This window comes from Meleagris gallopavo, chromosome 22 (genome assembly GCF_905368555.1).
Source record: "Meleagris gallopavo chromosome 22, MGAL_WU_HG_1.1, whole genome shotgun sequence".
Taxonomy (NCBI): domain Eukaryota; kingdom Metazoa; phylum Chordata; class Aves; order Galliformes; family Phasianidae; genus Meleagris; species Meleagris gallopavo.
The window spans coordinates 1,163,485-1,189,615 of NC_139425.1; the positions used below are offsets into that span (position 1 = coordinate 1,163,485).

General features: G+C 43.1%; 1 protein-coding gene across 4 annotated transcripts in view; it reads right to left on the minus strand.

Moving 5' to 3' along the window:
• Positions 1–26,131, minus strand: part of CEP250 (centrosomal protein 250) — a 33,646-nt gene continuing 7,515 nt past the window's right edge. For 3 of the 4 annotated variants that reach the window (XM_085241493.1, XM_085241494.1, XM_085241496.1), the window contains exons 9-31: positions 25,677–25,838; positions 25,191–25,369; positions 24,783–24,965; positions 23,763–23,907; positions 23,333–23,479; positions 22,926–23,156; positions 21,215–21,408; positions 18,650–18,777; positions 18,311–18,480; positions 17,378–17,557; positions 16,169–16,303; positions 15,725–15,868; positions 14,995–15,296; positions 12,009–12,168; positions 10,915–11,239; positions 10,400–10,527; positions 10,020–10,140; positions 8,192–8,346; positions 3,875–7,129; positions 3,063–3,218; positions 2,533–2,646; positions 2,315–2,362; positions 1–614 (exon numbers count right to left, since the gene is read on the minus strand). In XM_085241493.1, the coding sequence (XP_085097619.1) occupies positions 327–614; positions 2,315–2,362; positions 2,533–2,646; positions 3,063–3,218; positions 3,875–7,129; positions 8,192–8,346; positions 10,020–10,140; positions 10,400–10,527; positions 10,915–11,239; positions 12,009–12,168; positions 14,995–15,296; positions 15,725–15,868; positions 16,169–16,303; positions 17,378–17,557; positions 18,311–18,480; positions 18,650–18,777; positions 21,215–21,408; positions 22,926–23,156; positions 23,333–23,479; positions 23,763–23,907; positions 24,783–24,965; positions 25,191–25,369; positions 25,677–25,838 (7,050 nt within the window). In that variant the 3' untranslated portion in view covers positions 1–326. Of the gene's footprint in view, positions 615–2,203; positions 2,363–2,532; positions 2,647–3,062; positions 3,219–3,874; positions 7,130–8,191; positions 8,347–10,019; positions 10,141–10,399; positions 10,528–10,914; positions 11,240–12,008; positions 12,169–14,994; positions 15,297–15,724; positions 15,869–16,168; positions 16,304–17,377; positions 17,558–18,310; positions 18,481–18,649; positions 18,778–21,214; positions 21,409–22,925; positions 23,157–23,332; positions 23,480–23,762; positions 23,908–24,782; positions 24,966–25,190; positions 25,370–25,676; positions 25,839–26,131 lie in introns of all 4 variants that reach the window. The other variant, XM_085241495.1, reaches the window with a different exon arrangement.

The following is a 26,131-nucleotide window of genomic DNA, read 5'->3' on the forward strand; positions in this document are numbered from 1 at the left end:
TGTTTTGAGGAAATAAGTTTATTGAAAAAGTCTGTGTAAACAGTTCAGAAGCTGACAGGAATAACCTAACTTGGAGAGCCACTTGCAGGCTGGTGAGGCATGCCATGATGGAGTGCTTCGGAAGAAGGCGGCGGCTGACCTTCTCGTCAGGCTTATGCCCTGACCCCATCCATGCCAGCCAGCATCAGATTTGTCCCACCACTGCTGCTGGAGACCCTGCAGTGCTCCAAACTTCTCTCTTACCTCAGTACCCGTGCTCTGCACCAGTCACCTCATCACCTGCTAATGCAGGTCTCCAACTCAGCTCTAGCTGCACACTGCTCCTGTTACCTCAGGCCATCCCTTGTGGTGGATCTCACTGCTGAGTGCAACAGCTGTCTCTCAGGAGATCGACAGTCCAGAGATATCAGTGCCAAGGTATGGTTCAGAGATCGATCCAGCTTCTGAGTCTCTGCCTCCAGAACAGCAGCTCTGGGCTCCCTGACCACAGTCTCCAGGGAGTAAGACAGCTCTTGGTGAAGGTCCAACAGCTCCTGGCTGGTCTTTGCACAACACTCAATATAGTCCTGCTTGTATTTTCGTTCTTGTGCCAACTGCTGCTGCAGAAGAGTCACCTGAAAGAGGCAGAAGGCTGAGTTCAGAGAAACCCACACTGTAGGAGCATCCTTAGCTCAGTGGAACCAGCTGTCAGGGAAGCACCCTCTAATTCCAGTCCTGGCCAACACTTTGTCCTTGTTGAATGGGAAGTAACAGATTCCAAAGTCAACATGAACTGAACTTAGATGATCAACAATACAAATTCCTTTCTCTCATGCTGCACGCATATACAATACTGGCACATCTGCACAGCAAAGAAAAAGATTCCTACAGGATTTAGTAATGCAACTCTTTTTTCAAGAGAAATTTTGGCAACTGTCACCTTAGCTCCACATGCTTTTTCCTTAGCAGAAGGACCACTGGTTACACCAATGTCACAAGAAAAGACTGCTTGCTCTGGAGTGAGGTATTGAAGAACTGTTCTGTTCAGATACAGCTCAAAAACTTAACAGCTAACATGAGAAAAGAACCAGAGGGAACCACACCACTTCAGAGACGGACAGATCTGACCTTGTATCTGAAATAACAAGGACATCTTTGTGAAAGAGGGGTTTAAAGACAGAAAAACCCTCCCACACCTTGGTAGGTAATCCAGGGACACAAGTGGGAGAAGCAGCTGCCTGCTGCTTAAAGCATCTGCCAGGAAACAGGAGATCTAGTTGCAGTTTTGCTGTCTCTCAGAGCTACAGACTGCCTTCATTAATAAGCTAAGATCTATTCTTTGATCCATTAATAAGCTAAGATCTATTCTTTGAGAACACTAATTTTTCTGCTGAAGTAGATCCACAATGCATGCAGATAGAACAGTCACAAAAGGAAAAGGAGTTCAATCAGTTCTCTCTAATAACAGAACTTCAGCCACTGAAGCTTCCTAGCAAGAGCTCATGATAACTTGCTGGCTTCAGCAGCACGCTCAGCTTACTTTCCAGAACTAAGGAGTATGTACTTTAGCCACAGAAGTATTATGTACACCTGTTGCTTTTATCACCTGTGAAGATTCAAACCCTTGGGGAGACCTAGATCTCCTAGATGACCTAGAGTCAGATATACCTGACTCATAGAAGTGGACTAGATGATCTTGTAGGTCCCTTCCAACCTTCTGATTCTATGATTCTAAGTGGAGGACAAGTCTAGCAACCTGTTAGTACTGCCAGCACTGCTGTGAAAAGGTGCAATAGCATTCAGTAATTGAAAGGTATGTGCTTACATTGATAAAACAAAAAATATTCTTATAGTGCTTAGGTCTCTGACTCAATCCAGTAGTGGGACCATGATTAGCACAGAACAACAATACGAGACTAATGGCTGTATGACAGCTATAAGCTTGGCCACTGTCTTGCACCCCTGGAACTCTGATAAGATGCAAGCTCCCCTTTTATCGAATCAAGGGAAAACAGGAACAGTTGACAGGATGAGCAAGGCTCAAAAGAAACATCCTTAAAATGCTCTCTGGCTGCAGGAAAGTTTCAATTTTCTGATTTTCCTGAAATCCATCACCCACCATGCCTGACTTGGTAAGTCAGAGACCAGCCCACATTAACAGCCTTGTTCATCTGTGGCCAACTAATGCAGCTACCTGGATATTTCCACTGCCTGCTGTACTCACTTCCTGACAGCTGGGACCCGGCCAAACAAAACTTGCGCTGTAACATCATGCAAAGTTGTGTTCAGCAGTGCATCTACAGCAGCTTTTGATGACAGCTTTTCTATTCCTCACCTGATTCTGTAAATCAGCTAATTGATTGCAGAGAGCACGAGCCTCCTCCTGTGAAGAAAATGCAAGGATTTCTTTTTAGTCTTCAGTCTGGGCAGGGTCAGATTTACATTATGTTTATGTGGTGGCGGGTGAGGGGAGAGCAATGCTGCCACAGGAATTTGTCATAGTTCCTCTGCATGGCCAGACCCTTCTTTCACCAAGTAAGATTCTGTTCACACCTTTCTAGAAGCAGGCATCTTGTCCTCATCAGATTCCAAGAAAGAAAACCTGTTTGCACTTGGCTGTGACTGGCGACTACAACTTCTCTTCAGTCTCCTGCGTTCATGTTCCACCTGCACATTGGATAGGAGAAAGAATCACAGAAACCAGCCACCAAACAAAGAAAAAAAAATAAAAGATCCCAGGACATTATTTTTGAGGAGACTTCTGTGCAGAGACTGTTTAATCACATCACAGAAAGTTGGAGGCAAAAAGCACTTGATATAGACTATGGAAGAGAAAGAGCAAGAGGAAGTTCCTAACATGAGTATCAAATGCAAGTGCAAGGTGACACCAGGGCAAGAAGAGCAGGACCTGAGTGAATGTTCATCTGTGAAAGCAGTGAGGTGTCAGTGGAGAAAGAAAATTTGCAACTGAGTCTCCACGTGGGAGAGGGAAGTAAACAGAGGACCCTGAAGGACTGTATATGGAAATGAACTGAGTTCTAGAGGACTGTATGCACTGCAGAGACAGTGAAAGCCTTTTTTACCTGCTCAAGAGTTATCCTGAGCTCAGCATTGAGTTGCTTCAGCTCAGACTTTTCATGTTCCAGCCTTGCAACTGCTTGCTGCAGACACTCCAGCCGCTGCCATAGGACCTTCTTCTCCAAAAGCCACGGTAGGTTCTCACCGCCTTCAATAGCCTCCTGGGTGTACACAGACATTACGTGAACAGTCATCACATAAAGGTTAGAGGGACCAAATTAGCATGTCAGAGAGGGTGACCAGCCTCAGGCTTGGACATCATTAAGTCCCTTCTTTCCTTCCTGACAGGTCAAAACAGCAATATATGTTCCTACATGCTCTGCATAGGACCACTACACAATCACGTGGCTAGTAACTAAACAACTTCTTGCTTGTTCACAAGTAAACAGAATGTGCTTGGTCAGAAACAGCAGATCTCTGGAAATACACTCAGCACTGTCACTTTGGTGCTCCTCAGCCATCTTTAAAAAATTCTACAAAGTTTAGCACATTAGTTTGGTCAGCTGTGCCCTTTTGTCTCCACGCCAAATCCTAACCACACCATGTTGGCTAAACTTGCCTGGACAGCAGAACTGATTACTAATCCCTAACTTTTGGACTTGATTTAACAGCAAGCTCTGTAGTTCTTTCAGTAGTTCTGGGTTTGACAGGAAAAAATTGTAGCAGGTGAACGGTCTGTGGCCTGTGCTACACAGGCAGGCTAGCCTACTGACTGAAATCATAGGTTCTTTGGCCAAGCTGGTAAATATTTATGGGAAACAACATTAGAATCCTTTACAGACGTTTTAGTTGACTGATGACCAGTCACATCACCTACCTGAAGATGAAACCGGTCCTTGTCCCTCTCTGAAACCATACTCTGCAGGATGGCTATTTCTTCCCTCAAAGTCCCATTGGTCATTTCACTCTTAGAAAGGGCAAGAGTCAGTGCTTGTGCCTTCTCTTTCCATTCGATTTCTCCACTTTCAGTCTGCTTCAAAATAGCAATCACACGCTTCAATTCTTCCCCCTTTACTTTCCTCTCCTCTTCCAGTTGTTGAGCTAGTTCTTTTTGCCTTTTCAAGAATTGGTCTCTCTCTTGGAGAACCCTCCTCTTCTCTGCTTCTTCTTCCTCCCATTTTTGGAGTTTCTGGATTTGTTTCTTTAGAGTCTCCCCTTCATCTTTCCAATCCAGAGCTGATGTTAATTGTTTCAAGAGTTCACTCTGCCTCCTCAGCTCTTTTTCTTTCCCTGTCAGAGTTTTCTCTAAATACTTGACTCTGTCTCTCTGGTATTTGATTTCTTCATCCTTCTTTGTCAGAGTCTGCTGAACATGCTGGAGATCTTCATGAAGACCTCTTATTTCCTCATCTTCTAACTTTTTTTGCTCACCTTGAGCCTTTGTCTCCTGTTCTCTCCCATGCAAAGCTTCTTCCAGGAACTTCTCTTCCTCTCCATGATGTTTAATCTCCTCTTTCTTCTCAGATAGCATAAGCTGGAGATTCTGCAAGGTCTTCAGTTCTTCTTCTCGCTGCTGGAGTTTTTGTAGAAGAGTTTCATTGTCTTCATCTCTCTTTCTTACCACTTCCTCAAGCAGACTCACTTGATTCTGGCAAGACATTAGTGCTACTTTCATACTTTCTTCACGAATATGAAACACATTAATCTGCTCTGACTGTTTGAGAATCTCCAAGTTGTTTGTCTTTATTGTTTTGCTCATTTTGTTTAGATCCTGCTGTAGACTTTTGGCCTGTTTAGCTTCTGACTCCTTCTGTTCTTGAAGTTCCTGGACATGCTCTTTCAGAGATGCTATCTCTTGATCTCTAGCTGCTAGGGAAGATTCAGCACGTTCTAGTTTCTGCACTATAGCTGCAGTCTGCATCATCGTATCGTCATTTTGTTGTTGAAGCTTAGAGATAGCTTCCTCTAAAACCTCTATCGTTCTTTCTCTTTCTTTCAGACTCATTTTTGTTTCTTGAAGAATCACTTGATCAGTTTTGTGCTTTTCCTCCATTTCTTTAAATGCCTCACACTGCTTTCTAAGGGATAGAGTTTCCTGTTCTTGTTCCTTTAAAGACCCTTTAAGATGCTGCAGAATTTCTTTCTGCTGCATAGAGTCTTTTTCTTGTTTTCGGAAGGTCTCAATCAGTTCCTTCTGAGATTCAATCGTTAGATCCTTCTCTCTCAAAATCGCCTTAGAGCATTCTAAGTCTCTACATAAGACATTCATCTGTTCTGTTTTTCCCTCATATTCCCTTGTTTGTTGCTTTTGGATGTCTAGGAGTCTTTCCTTTTCATTTAAGGTTTCTAATGTCTGCTCCAGTTGGTCGCAAACAATCTTCAACTTCTTTTCCATGACTTCTTCAGCTTCCTGGATTTGCTTTTGCTGTGACTCAAGCTCTTGATCTTTTTTAGATAAGGAAAGTGTCATTTTTTCTACTTTATCCTGAAGCTCTTGCAGGTACTCCTCTTGATGCTCCTTGTACTGCTGAAAGAATCTTAACTGATCCCTTTGAGAGTCAGACTCATTCTCTCTATCCCTAAGATCTGCTCTGAGCTGTTCAAGGCTTGTGTGCAAAGATTTCACCTCTTCTCTCTCCATCTCCAGTTCTTTGATCTGCTGATTTAGAGACATCAGCTCTAAGTTTTTCTCCTTCAAGTTCCCTTTCAACTGATCAAGATCCACTAGCAAACTTCTCACCTGTGATGTACCATGTTGTTCTAGAATTATTAGCTTCCCTTCCTGAAACTTGATCATCTGGTCTCTCTCTTCCAGATCTTTGCTCATCTTGCTTACAACAGTCCTCTGCAGTTCTCGTTGCTTCTCCAGTTCCTGTATCTCTTCTTGCTGGGATTTAATTTCCTGGTCTCTCTCCTCCAGGTCTTGGCTCATCTTGCTCACAGCAGACCTCTGCATTTCTCGTTGCTTCTCTAGCTCCTCTATTAGTTCTTGCAGGGATTTGATCTTCTGGTCTCTGTCCTCCAGGTTTTTGCTCATCTTGCTTACAACAGTCTTCTGCAGTTCCTGCTGCTTCTCTAACTCCTCTATTAGTTCTTGCTGGGATCTGATCTTCTCATCTCTCTCCTCCAGGTCTTTGTTCATTTTGTTCACAGCAGCCCTCTGCAGTTCTTGATGCTTCTCCAGCTCCTCTATCAGTTCTTGCTGGGAACTTACATTCCCATCTCTCTCCTCCAGATCTTTGTTCATCTTATTTACAACATTCCTCTGCATTTCTTGGTGTTTCTCTAGCTCCTCTATCAGTTCTTGCTGGGATCTGATCTTCTGATCTCTCTCCTCCAGGTTTTTGCTCATTTTGCCTAGGGCAGTCCTCTGCAGTTCTTGCTGCTTCTCTAGCTCCTCTATCAGTTCTTGCTGGGATCTTATCTTCCCATCCTTCTCCTTTAGATCTTTGCTCATCTTACTTGCAGCAGCCCTCTGCAGTTCTCTCTGCTTCTCTAGCTCCCGTATCTCTTCTTGCTGGGATGTGATCTCCTGGTCTCTGTGTGCCAGGTCTTTAGTCATCTTGCCTATAGCAGTTCTCTGCAGTTCTTGTTGCTTCTCCAGCTCCCATATTTCTTCTTGCTGGGATCTGATCTTCTTATCTCTGTCTTCCAGGTCTTTGCTCATTTTGCTTATAGCAGTCCTCTGTAGTTCTTGCTGCTTCTCTAACTCCTGTATTTGTTCTTGCTGGGATTCTGTCTTCTGTTTTTTCTCTTTTATGTCCTTAATAACTTGATCTAGAGTAGTTTTATGCATTTCTTTCTGGCTTTCCAGCATTCTCATCTGTTCCTGGTAAAACTTCATTTCTCCCTCTCTCTTTGACAGGATGGCATTCATTTGAGTAAGATTCTCCTGCAAAGCTTTTACATCTGCTGCCTCTTTCTGTAGCACTTGGATTTTCTCCCGCTGAGTGTCCACTTCCTTATTTTTTGTTTGCAAGACAGATAATGTAGTTTGTAGCTCTTGTTCGAGGGAGTGATTCATATCTGCTGCTGTGTTTGCTCGTGTTTCTGAGGCTGTGATTGATTCCTGAAGTAGATTTATCTCCCACATCAGTTTTTCTTCAACTGCTTGCAGTCTGTCCCGCTCATGCTGCAACATAGGGAGAAAAAGATGCAGTAATTATATTTATATAGATTTGTTTTCATACTAGATTCAAACTCCCACTTTGGTGGCAGTCAAGAGCTGCAGTCTGAACTTTTAGTAGAAATTTCTACCTATTCAATTGGTTTTCCCTTTCACCCCCCCAAAAAAAAAGCAAGCCCAACAACACCAACACATATATTTGAGAACTGTACTGAATTTAGCAAACTGGCCATAACCAATTTTTTTGATGATGGATTTAGATGATATTCCCATCCTCAACCCCAGCAGTGTTTCAGCTTGTGAGAACTGTAATTAGACCCTTCCTGTACAGACAGGCCTGCTGTCTTGACAAGACCATTTGGCAGCAAGTTCAACAGGTGTCCTCTGCTGTAAGAAAAACCTCCTGTCATTTTCAGTCACTGGCTTCAACAGATGGCTTGTGTTCTTCTGCTGGAAAAAAGAGTGACTGTCCCCTACCTTCCAAGGAGTTGGAGATCAGTCCTGTGCTACCCTTCAAGTCCAGATACTTCTGAATTTAAACTTGTATTTGGACTCAAACCACGCAACATAAGTTTGAAAGTTACTTAGACAGAAGTTTTAGTGGCAGAAATCTTCAGAACTGCAGAAAATGAACAACCTGCATCATAAGTTTTATATGACTCCAGTATCTTTTTCTCCTTAATCAGAAGAACGCTATCAGAAAAGTTAAGATAAGAAGATCACTTATATAAATCTTGTTCTTTTGCCCTTGTATTTTGTGATATTGGCTCTCTCTACTTTCTGGACTGACCTCTTACTCAAGGTGTTGATCCTGCTAACTCAGCTACAGGGGCTACAGGAAAACAAGTTTAGGAAACATAGAACGAATGGAAGGAAGGTAAATGAAAGAGACTTAGTTAGCATTTGTATACTCTGCATCTTCTCAGATTTGGACAAAACTTCTATAGCATCACCGAAAACCAACTCTCCACTGAAAAAAAAAAAATAGTTCCTTAAAATTATTAATAGATGGGAAAAAAAAAAAAAAAAAAGCTAGAAACTGCCCTTCATGGCATCTGTTAGACATACCAGCACATCCTTTTTTTGCTTCTCAGTGCTCTCAAGTTTCCTTTCCAAAGATGCCACCTCTTGATGTAGTGTCATAGCCTCCTTCTTCAGAGCAGCAGCCTCTGCCTGCAAGGCTGCTTGTAAAAAGTTCTTCTTGCCTTCTGCCATCTGTGTCTCTACAGGAGCAAAGATCAAGGAAAAGGTGAAAAGTAAAATCAAACTAATTTGTAACCTAGAGAGAAAATAACAATTTTTCCCTTACCTGTCTGTGTTTTTTAGACCTCAAACCCATATGAATTTTCAAAACAGACATAATTAAAAACCTTCCAGCCAGAGAAAAATGGAAGCATGAAAGTGACAAGATTCAGAATATGAAAATACATCTGCTGTTCTGCATGTTAAAAGGCTAAGGCTAATGACACAGCAGCAGGTCACCAACAGCATTAGAATCAGATAGAACCCTTACTGATGAAACAAGGACAGGGACAGCGAGTGAAAGGTCTAGTGCTCTAAAGATAAAGAGCTAGGATTAGGCAAGGGAAACAAGAATTATAAGTGAAGACTGACTGTGACACAGTTAATTAATCAGAAAGTCATACGAGGCTTTAGAGAAGAGGACACGTGCCAATATTGTGCTTGAAGATGCACTTTAAGGAATTTTTTTCCAAAAGAATGCTTGGGTAATACACTGTGCACTGGTAGAGAAAAACAATATCCTGTGGTAGTGGGATGACAGCACAACAAGAATAATTGAGATTCATATTAGTAGTGAGACTGGAAGCACGGAAGTTTACAGTCACACAGGAACTGAAGAATACAAAGAGATAGAACTGTAGAAATAGACTAAACTACTAGGCAGGAACTAAGAAGAAAAAAAAACATTCTATTCAATGGCAGAATTGAAAGTACAGAAGGTGTTACCACATATGATAAATTATAATAAATCAGAAAGAACCAACAATACAAACATTCCAGAAATAGGGATGATGTAAGGCCTGGAAAACTGTGAAAACGATCATCAGTTCCATCTCACAGAATTAACACAAAGAAATAACTGAATAGTTAAAGGTACTACTATGTGAGCATAAGGCAGTACATGAGGAGACTTCTAGGGATGCTCACACTTCCTTGTACCTGCAGTCTGAGGCATGGAAAACAAGAAAAGAAGACCAAAAGGCAATTCTAATGTGGAAAGTGAAAAAACAGTGACAGAGACAGGAGAAGATATGCCTGCCTGGTATGATACAGGAGGCCAACAGCCATGGAGGCTCTGGGAAGGCCTGGAGATTAAGGGGTAACTAGTTGCATATGAAAAACAGTTTGTAGATAAATCTGAAGGAAACATGACCAAAAACATAAGTAAGAAATTGCTAGGGAAGCAAGAAATTATGTTTGCTACAGATTGGAGCTCAAATATCAGACTGCAGGAGCATTAGGTACCAGAAAACTTGGAAATACAGCAGAAAAGAAAGCAAGCACATGCTGGCAATTACAGTAACCAAATAGCTTAACATGGAACTGATGCTCAGTAAAATGGCAATGTAAGAGGAAAAGGAAGTCGACAAAGATAATGTTTTTAGCAAGTTGGAGTTTTTAGCGTCCATGGAGAAGGACATATGAGGAATCAAGCTACACCTACTCTGTAGGGCCTGAAAGGCATCACTGCTGCAAACCCATCACCAGCCATAGCACTGGATGCAGTGCCATGTGTCCTGTGGTCAAGTCTCATGCTTGTTGCTTTTTCTCCACCCTCTCATCTCCTGGCACTGCAGCACTGTTCCTCTGTGTGGTATCAGAAAACCCTTCCAGTGAGACAGGATTGGCTCAGTGGGTTGGAAAGAAGCTGTACCTTCCTGGCTTTGAGCCAGCTGTTTCTGTAGCTCCTGATTGCAGGCACTGAAGTGGTCCCTCTCAGCTTGCCTCTTGCTCAGCTCCAGTTCCAGGTCCTGCACTTTCTTCCCAGCATCATTCTGGAAGAGGCAAGATCACTGTATGTTCATAGAGCCACTGCTGGCAGGAGACAAGGAGGTACAAAAGCTAGAGGCAGAAATAGCCAAGGTGGGAGGGGGCAGTTGGACAGTAATAGAAAATATGATTGTCCTTTCTCCTTGTGACAGCAAGCAAACCTGGCCTACAAGAATTTAAACCCATTCTGGCATTGGCACTCTGCTTCTCAGCTCAGTCCAGCAAAGGGACAGGACTTCTAGGTGCACTACAGAGACACATTACCAGATCTTGCTGAGTTTGCTTCAGGTCCTGACGCAGGTCTTGCAGGGCTGCTGCCACTCTGTCCACCATGAGCTCTACAGGGAGGTCCTTGGCCTGAGAAACAGTTAGGTTCCAAACACGATCCTGTTCTGAAGAGAGAAGCCATTCAGTTTCATGCTTTAATTTGGAGGTCTCCAACAAGATCTGTTTATACATTGCAGAAGGTGGCAGCACCTTTGTAGCTGTACTGAAGTTTACGTTACAGCAAGTCATGTCATAGGCTAAGATTATTCTGCAGCACACTAGTGTGAGTACTGGTCCCAGAAAAGAATACACATGCACCTCATGACTACTGGTTTCTCCACGTACCAATATGGACTTGTCTCTCTGCAGAAACCTCTGGCTTTCAAGCCTTCCCAATGCTTGAGACAGTCCAAACCGAAAGGATCAATCTATTAGGATTGCAAAAAACCTCCCCTCCATATTCTCCTCCATCCCCAAGCACTCTATGTAATTCTCGTTCCTCCCACACTTGCCTGAACTCCATGTGACTAAGTCTCTGCTTTTCTCAGTGCTGTCACACAGTACATGGTGAAGAACCAAGTGCAATTTGTCCAGCTGGGACCGGGCTTCACAGTGGGCGTTATTAGCCTGCTGGCACTCTGTAGCCAATGCCTTTGCTCTGTTCTCTGTGCTACAAAGCCTCAAATGAAGTTCGGCCATCTCAGCCTCCAGCACGTGCAAAGAGTCCCTCAAGCACCGTTCGCCTGCTTGAGACTCCTCCAGATCCCGTAACAGCTGCTTCTCCCGAGCTGCCAGGCTAGCCTCCTTCTCCAGCACCACTTCCTGCAGTGTCTGTACCTGTAACACAGATGCACAGAGCCTCAGGGATAGAGCTGCTGTTGAGAAAGCAGAGAAAGAAGTAGGGAGAAGAACAAAGAAGAAATTCCAACACCATGTTGGAAACCAAAGGCAAAAAAAAAAAACAAAACACCAAACACACACACAAGAACTCAGACTGAGCAAAGCAGACAACGAGCTAGAAACAGATGCCTGGAGGCTAAGGGGCCAAAAGGAAGCTTCCCCATCCACAACATTACGGCAAAGCCATCACTCTTTCCAACTTCAGAAATGAAGCAGTGTGTGTTTGAGTAGGGGGTTGGCAGGGCAAGATGCCAGATCAAGCACCCCTGCATAGAGGTGAGGCTGTCAGGGGTGCCTAGAAGTAAACAGATGTCAGTCACCATCCCTTACTGTGCATCTCCAAAACGCCAGATGAACTTGGCTGAGGTGGAAGTGCCTTCCACAAACTGTGATAACCACTTCTATGTCATCAGATCACTCAATGACCTACAGAGGTAGATTCCCACTGTTGGGGGACATTTGTAACATAGGTACTGAGAAGTTCCAAAGGAGTCTTCTATTGCTCTCTAGAGATTTAATGCCTTGAACCATGAGAGAACAGGGAGCAACACAAGGAAAATATAGCAAATCCAGCCTTCACCTCCATGTGCAGCCTCTAGGCAGAACACAGAAGTGTGTATTGCTGGAAGGGGAAATAAGCTGAAACCTACAAAATGAAGTAGTATTCAATGTCCCTGGGTAAGAGGAAGCTTAGTGGATAGGACACCTGGCTGTTGAGCTCTTGTATTTCTCTTCTGTGGTCTGAGTGGAGCTGCTGAGCCTGTTGAATAGCAGAATGGAGTTTAGACACCTCGTTCTGCTGGACAAGGTTGTTTTCTTCCAAGGTCTTGAGGCACAATTCCTTCTGTTCCAGAGACAGAGATAGCCTGAAAGAGAGAACATGCAACTCATTACTCATAGTATAAGATCTAATAAATTCTTTAAACTTGAATCACCAAGGCTAAAACTGCTGTCTGCTGAGGTATACCTAAACAACTAGACTGCTTGTTCGGTCCTAAGCCAGGTAGGCAATCACAGCAAAGCATGCACCTACTACACTCATTTCCACAGAGAAAAGCTAATTAGTGGCTAAATTTAATACATTTTTGAGATGGGGATATGGACAATATGGGAGCACATATACTGAAACACTTAAATGAGAGACATTAGAAGGGATATCCACAGATACAATTTCACGTTCTGCCACTCTGCAATATAGGTGGTAATAAGGAGCAGCTTTATTCACCACTGGTTCTAGTTCTTCTCAACTAGAGAACATAAGACTAAAATCTCCATGGAAAAGGGGAATGTGCAATTTTTAATGTGTTTATGGATAATGCATCTTTATAAATGTCTAATATCCACAGTATAACTTCTTACCCTCCTATGTGGGTGGCTCCATGCAGTCGAGCTCACAACAATTCTCTTAAATGTACAGCAAAGGATTGGATACCACGGAAAATACAGACAGAAGATGGTCTTTGGTGAAGCAGTTCTCTACCTCACCCTCATAGCAGTAAGGGCCTAAGAAACATACATGACAACCTGCGTGGTATAAGTGCTGCAGGTGAGGCCTCATGAGGACAGAGCAGGAGAATCTTCTCCCTCACCTTGTCTGCCACCCCTCTCTGTTGATGCAACACCCAGGATGTTGCTGCCCTTCTGGGCTGCAAGAACACATTGCAGGCTCATGTCCACCTTTTCACCCACCAGGACCCACATGTCCTTCTCTGTAGGGCTGCTCTCAAAGAGTTCTTTCCCCAGTTTGTGCACATACCTGGGATAGCCCCACCCAGGTGCAACACTTTGCGCTTGCCTTGTTGAACCTCAATGGGTTAATGTGGGTCTAGTTCTCAAGCCTTTCCAGGTCCCTTTGGATGGTGTTGCTTTTTAATGTACCAACTGCACTACTGAGCTTGGTGTCACCCACAAACTTGCCGAGGATGCACTCGATCCCACTATCTAGGCCACCGGTAAAGATGTTAAAGAGCACCAGTCCCCAGATAGGCTCCTGGGGAACACCACTCGTAACCAGCCTCTACTTGGACACAGAGCTGCTGACCAAAACCTTCTGGCTGCAACCATCCGACCAATTCTTTGTCCATTGAATAGCCCACTTTTCAAATCCATCTCTCTCCCATTTAGAGAAGGATGTGGTGCAGGACCATATGAAAGGCCTTGCAGAAGTCCAGCTAGATGGTACTGATTGCTCTGCCTTTATCCACTGATGCTGTCATACCATCACAGAAGGCCACCAGATTGGTCAGGCACAACCTGCCCTTGGTGAAGCTGCGATGGCTACCTCAGATCACCTCCTCGTCTTGCATCTGCCTCAACATAGTTTCCAGAAAGATCTGTTCCATAGTCTTCCAGGCACAGAGGTGAGGCTCGCTGGCCTGTAATAGGTATCCTTAAAACAGTTGAGTCCCAGAAAAATCTACCAAAGCAATAGACTGGCCACAGGTGTCTCCATTTCCCCAGTCTTTCTAAATGAGCCATGAGTTACTAAAAAGCTGATTTCACAGACAGGTAATAATGAAACGAGCAAGACATAGGAGAATTAAGGGCTCAAAACACTGGACCATTAAGGTTGATGTTTATTCAATATATGATTTAAGCGGGGAACTTTCCTCATGTTCCCCAGACCAAAATGGCACTCAGATCGTTGATTCAGCAAACAACTTGTAGAAGCTAAGACTAGGACCATGGTGCAAACAGTGATACCATGTAGCTTAGAAAGTCAAAATAAATGAAGATGATGCGGAAGGAGAAAATATATTATTTTCACTAATGAGACTCGAAGAGATTTTGTCAATAAAGAGAGAATTTGTTTCCCCAAAATGTACATCCTAGTAGAACAACAACTGACAGCAAGGTGATATCTAGAGAGTTTCACAGGACTTGCCAGCACCACTATTAAGTTCAGTGAGGGAAATAAAGACAGAAGTGGTAATGGAAGTTTGGAGGAAATACTCGGATCCTCATAAGATATAGAATCCCTCAGAGGAAAAGCAAGAGCTCACTGCCTCTTATTTCTCCTCTCTTCAATGAAAAGATGCATTGAAGACTGGCAAGGCTTGATCAGGTGAAATCTTCTTTATTGCAACACTTGGACAGTCATTAACATCAGTAACCATTAGAGCTAGCAGGGACCCTGCTTGAGTACCTCCAAATGCCTGGTAGGTTATTTTGAGAAATGAAGAAACAGATAGCAATGAAAAACATACTTGATCCTTGTGTGCCTCTGAAGGCACATTCTGAAGGGAATTCGGCTGAGCTTGAAATTCCCATTTCAAGATGCCTTCTTCCAGCCAAAAAGTATCAGAATGAAACGATTGTGAATGTTTAAATAAATGTTTAAAGTATACTGGACTCAAGGTGGAGCTGGTGGATCTATTTAGCCCATTATACTGCAGCCTATCCTTCTTCCTTAGAATGTTATGGGTTTGAATCTCTGAAAGTTTAACAGTATTTATATGTTGACCTGATAGAAATACATTCTTCTAAGGAAAAGACTACTTCAGAAAAAAAAACGTAACTGAAAGATGAAAACAAAAGAGAATGAAACATGATATCAAAAGAATGAAGTGGTTCTGCATGGATAGTTCTGAACTGCATTTTAAGGAAATGGTATCACATCCACCTGCATATGAAAAGATCTATAAGAAGGAATTCATTAAATAGAACAGAGAGCCTTGCAGGCTTTCAATTACCTGTCTCTTTCGCTCTCTAGAGCCTTCAGCGAAGCCTGAAATTCTGTGTTGTGACGTTCTACTTCTTCCCATCGACTCTTTTCCCCCTCTAAGGACTGCAGGCACACCTGCAGCTCTTTGTTCTGATGTTCCACCTCTTCCCATTGGCCCCTCTCCTCCTCCAAGATTTTCTGAAGGTGTACAACCTCTAATACCTTCTGCCTGGACAACTCTTGTGCCTCACTCAGATCTTGCTGAGCTTTATGGCCAATCGCTTGATGGGACTCTTCAGAGGCTGCTAGCTGAGATGTCAGCTCTTCTACCTGCAGTAAAACGTAACGGAGCAGTCAAAGACTACAGCTTGTCTCTGTATGAACCATATTACTATGAGGAAAGGGAAGAACAGATTTAAATCTCATTCTATGTGAGTATCAGATTCAGTCGATTTGTCTGAAAAACGTGGAGAGGGACACAATGTTCACCTCATGAAGCACCTTAAAAAAAACAAGGCTACCAGGTAAAGATCAGCAGAAATCCATTCTGATGATCAGTGGCAAACAAATGAAAGGACTAGCCCATCTGTCCAGGGCAGCAGCTGATGACCAGTAGGTCTCCTTCACACCAGCTGAGATGGACACTACAGTACGATGGCAGTCAGAGGAACAACTGCATGTCTGTTCTGCAGTAGAAAGACAATTAGTGAAGGCACCACCTACTTGATGACTCAAGTACCTTTTGCTGTTTCAGTCACCTGTTTTTGTAGATCATCCCTCTGCTGAAGAAAGATATTCTTTTCCTCTCTGATGTTTTCAATTTCTTCCTTGTGCATATTCTCCACCATCTTGATCTTACAGTGAGCTTCCTGTAGCTCTGCTTGCAGTTTTTCTGTAATGTTCTGTAACCAAAACGCAGAGCAAGTTGCTGGGACTTGCCATAAGCTCTGCGGGTTTCCTTTTTCTACTTTAATGTCATCCATTTGTCCATTGCTCTCTGCTTTTTAAACCATCTCTATTTCTGCTGCAACCCATCCTTCCTTTTGCTTACCAGGCTCTGTGCTTTCAGTGTTCCAGGACTTGTGATCCATTTCCTCATTATTGCCTTTCATTCTGTAACCTGGCTTTAGCAGCCCCTCTCTGAGCTTATGCTCAGTCACCAACTGCTTGAACTTTCTACCTGCCCTACTAGTGAGACTTACCTGCTCATACTCCTGCTGCTCTTTTACCTCCTGCCTGAGTTGCTCAAGCTGATGGCAGGCTGCTGTTAGTTCTCCCTGAGTTTGGAGTAGCGTCTCTAATAAAGCTTTCTTCTCGTTCTCCTTCTCTGTCAAGATCTGCACAGAAATACAGAGAAGACAGGTTGAATCTCCGCAGAAGAAATCTGCATGTCCTTCAATGATTTGAAGGCTGATGGGCTCACACAGTCTCAGAGCAATATGATGCCCATCTCTTAGGTCACTATCTATCCACTCGGTGGCACAGATTTCAAAGTCATATGGAGGGGTAGCATAAACATGGGCCATTTGGGACTGAACCTTCAACAAAATCTGAATCACCTAATAGGAAAATGCATGGCACTTTCCTAGTGGTGGTGATGGCATTTTCCTTGTCGTCCATTATGTCTTGTTTGTCTTTTAATAGGGGCTTTTGCACGCACTCAGCAGTAAAGAACATACAAGCCTGCAGGAGGATGAAGGAAGTTGCTTCTTCAGAAAAATCATGTATTGTAAGTGGGGCTTGGTGAAAATTCCTGTTTTAAGACGCATATGGTCACCTCTGAGAGCTGGCCCTATCATTCCAGTACTGGCAGACACAAATGGGGGTGCTGCCATTCCTAGACAGTCTGCTTAAGAAGGAATCCGGGTAGAACACCGGGAGGACTCTCAGTGCATGACAGGTTTGCTTTGGCACAAAAGATCTAGACACAAAACAGTTTACCAGCAAGTGACTTCTGAAAGAAAAACTTGAGAGGCCATCTGTTATACACTGCTCAGAAATATTTCATTCCTACTGCCAAAGACAGTCCTGCACGCATTTCACTTTACACAATTCAAAGTAGAAAACACTTCAGGAAAACAGGGACATACAAGGCATGTTCTCACATCCCGATGACCAGCTAGTTCCCATAGTTCTGTCCTTTCTGTACAGGTGGCTTCCTTCAGCTCACCACTGTGAGACGTGATTATGGTGTTCATACTATCTGCAGGCCTTCAGTGGACTTCCTGGCCTTCTTAAGCTCACACTCTGTGTGACAGGCATTATCCTTCATAGCACAGAGGTCTCGTGATTGCTAAGGCATCCTTTTCACAGAAGGGCATCCAAGAGACATCTCTACCCAGACATGCAGTGCCAAGAGAACAGTTAGTAACGCAGCCGAGTAAAAACACAAATCCTGCTTTCATATTTACCTCCTGATTGGCACTTTCAAACCTAGTTCGTTCCTCTTCTTGTTGAACTTGCATGGTAGCAACTTTCTCCTTCATATGAAACAGCTTCTTCTCATGCTGTCCTTCTGTCTCTGCTTTCTCCTTTTCCCAGAGCTCCAGCATCTCCTGTAGCTCTAAATGGCGCCCTTCTCGTTCACTTGCCTGATAAGTGAAGGAAAAGACCTCAAGATGAAGTCTCACATAACATGTGAAACATGTAAATCCCCACCCTTCCCACGTAATTCCACTTGAACAGCACACTATAGCTGCCTTGTGCCTTATCAAGGAACATAAAAGAGCATGTCAGCAAGAAAAAGAAAAGTAGATGTTAAGTTCTCCTCTCTGATGGCTGCCTGTTTCCAACCATCTCAGGATTTATCTCTATCTTCTATTTTCAGGATTCAATGTCATGGTAATCACTGAAAAGATGCAGACTGACTGTAGGATGAGAAAAAGGCCAGTATCCTGATGCCCTAGTCACAAGACAGGCTGTGAATTGAACTACAGGAACAAGGAGCCTGTTCCACATGCCTTAAGTCCAAGCCTCTGTCAATCACAAAATGATAAAAGAAGTTACTGGGATTGCAGTTGGCAGGAATGTTGAGTCTACTTCATGGTAGACAGGAGTCTGGTGAGATCCTACCACTTCACTGTGGCTTTGGGTGGAGTTCACTCAACATTCTGTTCAATTTGTCTTAGGCCCATAACAAATCTGTGGCTGCATTTACCATCCCAACAAAATCATGTGGGCCCTCACATGCCTTCAAGCATGAGCCACTGGCTCTACTGCCTGGCCTAGCAGCGTGTGGCTTCTGACAGCTGATAATTACTGCCATTTCTCACACTCAGGCAACAATTCTGCAGAAGCAATCTCACAGAGCTCGCTTGAAGAATTAAAAGAATACCATTTCCTACCAGGTCTTGTAGGAGTTTGTTTATTTCCACTTCATGATCAGTTTGCTGAAGTTTCAGGGTATTGTTATGCTGCTGTTCTATCTGAATGAGTCGTTGTGCCATGTTTTCCCGTTCCTGCTTCATTAGAGATCTCTCTGTTTCCAGCTCATATTGAAGACACATCACTTCCCCTGCAAACATGGCAAATGGCAAGAAAAGCAACGCCTACAGAAACTATTCTGAATTTGCTAGCCTTACACCATTTTAATTTCAGAGCAAAAGGGCTCTCTCTGCATTTTCTTCATTCCTCAGCATTGCACTGCAAATGCACACCAGATGCAAAGTACACGAGGCTCTCACCTTGTATCACTTCCTTAGCCTGAATGATTGTATGAAGTTGGATTTCAAGCTGACTCTTGGTGATCTCCAAGTGAGATGAGTGCTGCTGAGCCTCAAACAGGCTGGATTCCAGGGTGTCCTTCGCTGACCTACATGTTGTAAACATGGAAAGAAATGAGATTCTTGCTCCTGACATCCACAGGGAATTATTCCAGTGAGAATTGGAACAGAGAACAGGATCCCAACATGGAAAATGGGTTGTGTGGAAATTCATGGACAAAAAGCATTTCTGCCATTTAAAATAGGAATGTAGGCCCCTCCAAATTTTACTTACAACCTAGCATAATACAGAAAATACAGCTTAATTTGATCTCAATAGCCAAATCCTAAGTTGCTATCTGTAACAGACGGTAGCTGTGTTAAAAATCAAAAGCCCATCCTCTGTTCACAGCTCTGATCCCACTGGCACTTCAGACTTGTTCTGCAGGATGAGGTAGAAGCACACAGCAAAAAAAGAGCATTTTCCTGGCTCACTGGTGACTGTTTTTGCTGTTCATAGCATAGACATATGCAGGTAATTTTCCAGACTCCCTATATTTAAAAGGGATAACCAGATGGCAGAGTAACCTCTCATGCTTGTAGCTGCATTTTTAAGAATTCTAACAGCTGAAGCACTATCTGAAAGGAGAGATAAGAAATAAACCTTCAGTTCAAACTGCTAAAAGTTCAAGATAAACATTATTTTTCATTAAGTGTTGCTAACTAAGCATTCAGCAGCCCAAACAGTTCATCATTCTTTAAAATGGAAGATGTAGTACTGCAGATACAAGCTGCTACATACACAGACTTCATCAAGCTGCTATGAGTGACATGCAGGATTTTCAAATCAGAAGCTGAAGTTACTTCTCTGCTCTAATACACTGTTCCGAGTGCCAGTATCTTACAGTACACAGCATTGTTTCATTAGTACAGGGATGGAATCAGGATGACATCATTAGAGGTAAAGAGGCATGCTGCGAGTAATAAAGCAATAAACCCCAGCAAAGTAGCACTTGATTACTTCAATGTACAATAGAAAAAATGTCTGATCATGCCAATATCCGGCAGCATAAATTGAATGTACTACACTTGAAAGGTAAACAGAAGTCAGCCTCTAAAACAGGAAAGATAAGAGTCCAAAACGGGGACAGCAAAAGGCTCGAGATCATCGCCCGATGAGACTAACTGCTTATTCTTCTGGGTAATGCTTTTATCTATTGCCAAAGGTTCTTTATAACTAATGTTATAATCTCTTAATCTCTTCTTCTTTACTGATGCTGTCACTGGAAAAAAAAAAAAAAAAAAAAAAAGACTGAACATCTTAATAAAGTCTCTCTGAAAGTATCTGCTGCCAATCTCTCTGTTTTTCTGGCAGAATAGATACATACAAACAGTGACTGTCCTCCATTCACCTATGCACTGATAAAACATGGAAAACAACACCAGTGTTACTGCAGAGCTCAAATTCAAAATTCTCCATATCGCACCCTGCAGCTTTGGCTGCACTCTCCTCTGGAGGTTGAACCAGCAATAAAAGCTGCAGACAAGCAGTACAGCCAATCTGACAAAACAATTCAGTTGGATCGAATAAGAAGCTGGAGATCAGAAGAAGCAGCTCTCAAGAATCAGTGTTGAAATAGCATTCGTCAGCCCTGATAGCAACATACTCTGGAACAGCCAAGTGTAAAAGTCCAGGCACGTGACAATCTCTAAAATATCATTTGTATAGCTGCAGTTCAGGAATCTTCTAAAAACCACTTTGGAGGAAGGACAAACATCTCAGTGCATTTCTATGGCAAAACACAGGATTTGTCACACGATCTCAGCAGCCTGATACAGCACAAGGACAGAGTCTGTTCCTTCCCTGCATAACATCTCCATGATGGCCGTCTCTGGAGGCCATGTGGAAAGGTACAGAGGACCCAGTGGTGAACAAAGAATTCCCAAGGACTGCCAAGGATTCAAAATAAACTTGCCTGCTGCCGATATAACTAAACCGAGGTCCTGCATCACAGTTAACAAGAGTTAGATTAGAAGCATAACGCTCTCAAGATCTTCAACATAAGCCTTTAGCTTCACTCTAAATGATGTTGTCCTACTCAGGATGTATAGTAGTCTTGAATCCTAAATATCTTTGTTGAAATGTGCAGAAGAAGAAAAAAAACAGAGAGAAGTTTCAGGCTCACTAAACATCTGGATGCAAGCAAAGAAGGCATGGCAGAGTTATTTCCCAGTGCAGAGCCAAGGTCCCAGATATGGAGGAATCGGATTGGCTTGCTTCAGACTTCATGCAGTGATGTGCAAGGGGGCACGAACACGAGCCTAGGACTGCGTTAGCTTTAGCTGTCACAAAAATAACACACATCATGATACATTTTCTTCCTCCCCCCTCAAGATTTTGCTCAAGATTATTCAATTTTCAGTCTAAGGAAGGTAAAGCCATCTGGAAAGCGTACAGGATGCAATAAATCCTGGTGTAATGATTACCACCTTTGTAATTACAGACATTAAATAATGTCCTGTCTAGGGCCTCCTCCCTGCCTTTACCTGGCCTCTGCCAGCTGCTCTGAAAGGCCTTGTCTGTCCCGTTCCACAGCTGCCAGTCGCACCTCAAGGGCAGCCTTCTCATGCACCAGGAATTCCTTCTCTTTGGACACCTTGGCCACTGCATCCTCTTGGCGAGAGGACTGCTGGCGCAACTGCTCCAAACCACTGCTAGCTGACTCTTGCTGGCGGTAAACCTGAAAGCAGGATAAAATATATTTCTGGTCATTTCTCTGAATACGTGCTCAGAGCCAACCAGTGTCACTTCTGAATCGGTTAGAGGAGAAAGAATTCCTGCAGTGTGGGTTGAAAGCCTAAGAGCATCTGCTGTATACAGCACCAGTATTCAGTGCTGCCAAAAGGCACTGAGACTTGGAAGTGACACGTAGGGCCACACCGGCTTGGCTGAGACCAGACAGCTACTTGAGGACAAACATACAGACCCCAGATTATGTGTCTTCATGCAAAAATCCCGCGTCTTCCAGAACTGCTACCTTGCAAGCTAAATTCTCTCAGAATCCCTATCATGCTGTAAATGTTAAGTCTGAGCAAATACAACTTTGCTGGATGAAGAGAACAAAACTAAAAATGGTTTCTCCTTAAAAAACAAACAAACAAAAAAACCACCTCCAACAAAACAATGAAATCCCACAAAGTGACACTTAATTTAGTTTGTATAGCAGCTGGATGCCGTGAGCCAGGGAAGCATTGGTGAGTCTTGTCATTTAGCAATTTATGGGGCTGACATGGCTAAAGAGATTGTTTACAGTCATTCATTGCCATACTGTTCATTTGGTTTACATAAAAAAAAAAGTTGCCTAATATATATTGCTGATAATGAAGCTTGGAGATTAACCATGATTTTTAAGCTATTTTCTGCATTGTACCATCTCTGCTTTGTATTTGCCAAATAACTTACCTCATACTTGAAGTTTATCTAATACAGAATTGATCATGAGAAAAATAACATTTTCCTGTTATCCCCCACTACCCATGACTGCACATTACAAAACTGTCATTAAAATGACAAAAAACTCCCCAATGATATGATTCTCCCAAGCTCTCTCTCTCCAGTATATCAAAAACAGTCAGTCCAGAGAAAACTATTTTGTCTGTTCATCCACTTCTCATCTTCCTCAAACCCTAACAATGCTCTAACAATTCAAAGTTACGTTTATTTCTTAAAACATAATTTCAGCAGTACAAGCAAGATGCCAATCCCTTTCTTAGCAGTACAAGACAGCAGACATTAACTTGCAGCTCTGCCCCGCCCCCAGGTTTGAACAAATTGAGTTCTGGAAGTGGTGGGCTTCACAATAAAAATATAAATGGAAATGTACAGCCCTTTCTTGCTTCAGAAAAAGATGAAGAGCTTCAACGTTTGCTTGTTTTGCCACCAATAACAGTGGTAGCCTCATTCAGATGCCTGGACAACAACAATTATATCCCTGGAGCTTATAAAAAAAAATAGAAAAGGGACTAATGCAGAAGAGTGGATCAAAATAATCTGTAGAAATGAAGGACAGTTCAATCCTTCAGGATTACAGTCTCTGCAAGCCATCAACCCCTTTCCAAAAGCAAATAAACAGAGTCTTCTGATCTCCAGTACTACCAAGCACCTTGTTGACTAAAGAACTGCAGAACCAAGCTGATGCAGCTTTCTTCAGCCAAGCAGACGAATGCCCACCCAGAAGAACCAGACTGTTGACCTCACCTGGTTGAGTTTCTCCTGGGTTTCTTCCTTTTCCTCTGCCAGTACTCTCAGTTGCATCTGCAGCCCTTCCTGCTGCTCCTCTGCTTTCTTCAGCAGCTCCTCCAGGTGGGATTTCTCTGCACAAAGCTCTTCATTTGTTCTTTTATACAAGGTCATCTTCTCCTGTTCAGAGTCCTTTGCCCTCTCCATCTCATTCACTTTATCTGACAGAAGTTCATTCTCTTGTTCCAGCTACAGTCACAGATGCACAGAGAAAACAAAACACAGTTAAGGATTGTAGAAGATTTGGCTTGGACAGAAAAATGAACATCTCATATTCAGCCAGTCATACTGTCTGAAGGCACAAAGTCTGAAAAGAATCGAGCAGCTGGAGGTGAACACCTTGCATTGTTGGAAACTCTGCTCACCTGCAACACAAGCTTGTTCAGTTCCACTTTATCCAGTGCAAGAGCTTCATTAATACTGCTCATCTTTGCTGTGGCAACACGTAGATCAGCTATTTCAGAATTCAACTTATTCTGAGCCCCTGTCAATGCTGCTACTGATTTCTCTGCCTGAAGAGACAAAACAGCAACATGAAAACAAAGACAGGAATTGCCCTGACTCCAAGGAGCAACTCCAGATCTCCTTTGTCTCTCTGACATACTTGACACATTACCAGTCGGATCTTCCTAACAAGTGTGGGGACTAAGTCCACCACAGAGCCTGTGCAGATCACAGCATTATTCAAGAAGGAGAATGCTATTTTCTCTGAAACAGCACCTGTGGTGATCTTGCTGTAAGAACACCATCTCCCTAACACTTCCCAAGTGTTACTTAGGAATAAGTTGTCCATACCTTTTCCAGTGCCACTGTAAGCTCATGTTTCTCTTGCTTCAGCAGACCCCTCTGAAGGTGTGATTCCTCCAGCTTCTCCCTTGCTGCTATCAATTCACTCTGTAACAACGAATGTTTTGCTTCAAGTGCAGCTAAGTCCTTCAGACTTGAGAGAAGGGGAGAGGCAACAGGTTTTTAATGCCAAAAACGTTAATGTTTGCAAAACAAAGACTACACACTGTTCACTAAATATAGCAGTTCAAAAGATTTTCACTAACTTTTATTTACACGTAAAAAATGCTAGAATGTTTTAACTAAAGTTGTATCAGTCTTTGAAACATTCATCACTGAGAACGCAGAACAAGCTTTCAGAAATCACAGAGTGTTTCCAAAAAGTTTGGATATTCTTAACCTAGCAGCTTCCTGCTTGTTAGCTCTCCTTTTTGATACAGTGGATAAAAGACAGCAAAGCTGATCTTTGGGTAAAACATACTTCTCAAAATTGTTCTCACCTTCAGCAATTAAAGAGCTTGCAATCTATTTTGGGAGAGGATGCATATTAATTTCCAATCCAGTAATCATAGGATCAACGATTCAGGTTGGAAGGGACCCCAGGAGGATGCCAGCCCGATCTTCAGCTCAAAGGAGGATCACTATGGGATCAGTCCAGATTGATTAAGGCTCTATCTGATGCATCTTTCAAATTCCCAAGGGTGGAATCTAAACAACATCTCTGAGTAACTTGTTCTACTGCGTGATCATCACAATGGTTTGATTTCTTTCCTTAAATTCAATCTGAATGATCTGTTTCAGTTGATGACTGTCATAAATACTCCGGTCAGGTCTAAATTAATTTTTTAAAGGAATATAAAAAAGGACAAGGAGGCAGCTATGCTGATGTCAGTTCCCAGCCCTGCCTGTGTACTCCCTCACAGCTCTATGCTACAGACAATGAATGGACAACATTTTTCCTTTGCAATGTGTAGAGACCTAAGCTCTAGCAGTGCTCACCCCTGCCCAGAGAAAGCTTTTAACACTCACAGGAGCTCATGGTCATGATGTGCTCTCTCCATTGCCAGCTGCTGCTCTACCTTTTCCCCTTGGGCTGAATCTTCCTTCAGCTGCAGTTCAGTGTTACTCCGACGCAGATGTGAGGCTTCTTGCTCACTGAATTCCAGCTTTTGCTGGAGCTCTCCCCTGATTTTCTCTAGGTTTTCGCAGTCACTGCAGAGACAAGGAAGAACGAGGTGATCTGCATGCTCATTGATCCCATTTTCACCATTCTAGAATGGAGATGTGGAAAGCAAAGTAAGACGAGACAGTACAGCGTGAAAAGCAGTGACAGGAGGTTGTTAATAGGGCATAGGAGAATTCTTTGCCCGTAACATCTCTGAAAGCTTAGAGCTGAAAGTAGATTACCTTTAGAACATAGAAGGATGAAACACTTACTTCTTGAGTGCCTGTACCAGAGACTCAAGGTGCTGCTGGTGGCTGCTAGACACCTTGTTTTCCTCCTCCAGTTGCTCAAGCCTTTGCTGCAGCTTCTCGCACTTCTCTTCTTGCTGTCTGTGCTGATGCTGCAGAAAATTGATAGAGTCTTGCTTGGCAGAAAGTTCTTCTTTTAGGGCCTGTAAGGATGGAGAGGGAAATAGCAGAAACAAGCAATAATGAGCAGGGAAGATGGCTTCAAATACAGTAGCTGGGAGCAGAAGCAAGCAGAGAGACATCTCACCTGAAAGCAAAAGCTGTGATGAGGGGAAGGAGATCAGGAGAGAAAAGCAGCAGAACACACTGTTGGTGAGACTGGCAAGGCCATATACAGTAGCAAGAGTGGGATGATGGCTAGAAAGAAACTGGTAAGCAAATGAAAAGGTCTGAAGCCACGTGAGGAATTAGTGACTGTGGTCAGTAGTGAAGGCTATCAGAAATTCTCACCTGTGTTGCTCTTTGCCTCCTTGCCAGCGTTTCCTGAACCAACACAAAGGCATGCTCTGCATCAAGGGAGCTCAGACAAGAGAGGATGTTGCTAGACTCTGGACGCTGGGAACTGTCAGTGTGGACAATGTTGATTTTGCTGTCGCTGTCATTTAACACCACCTGAAAGCCCACATCAAGCTGTTATTCTTTGCTCATACTATTTTGTTTTCCTTCATCTATTTCCCCATTTTCCCCTACTTCACCCTAGAGTTGTTAAAGAATTCACTCATTCCTTCAGAGACTAAATAAGTTTTGTCCCAACCACAAGTACTGCAAGGACTTTTAAGCAGAGCTACTATAAACAAGAAGAGAAGAAACCAATGTGAAGTGGATAGAAGCTGCTTGAATACTCAGTTTCTTGAGGCTCTCAGGAATTATTTGGTTCTCTTTTGGCTTCCCAAAGCCACATATGC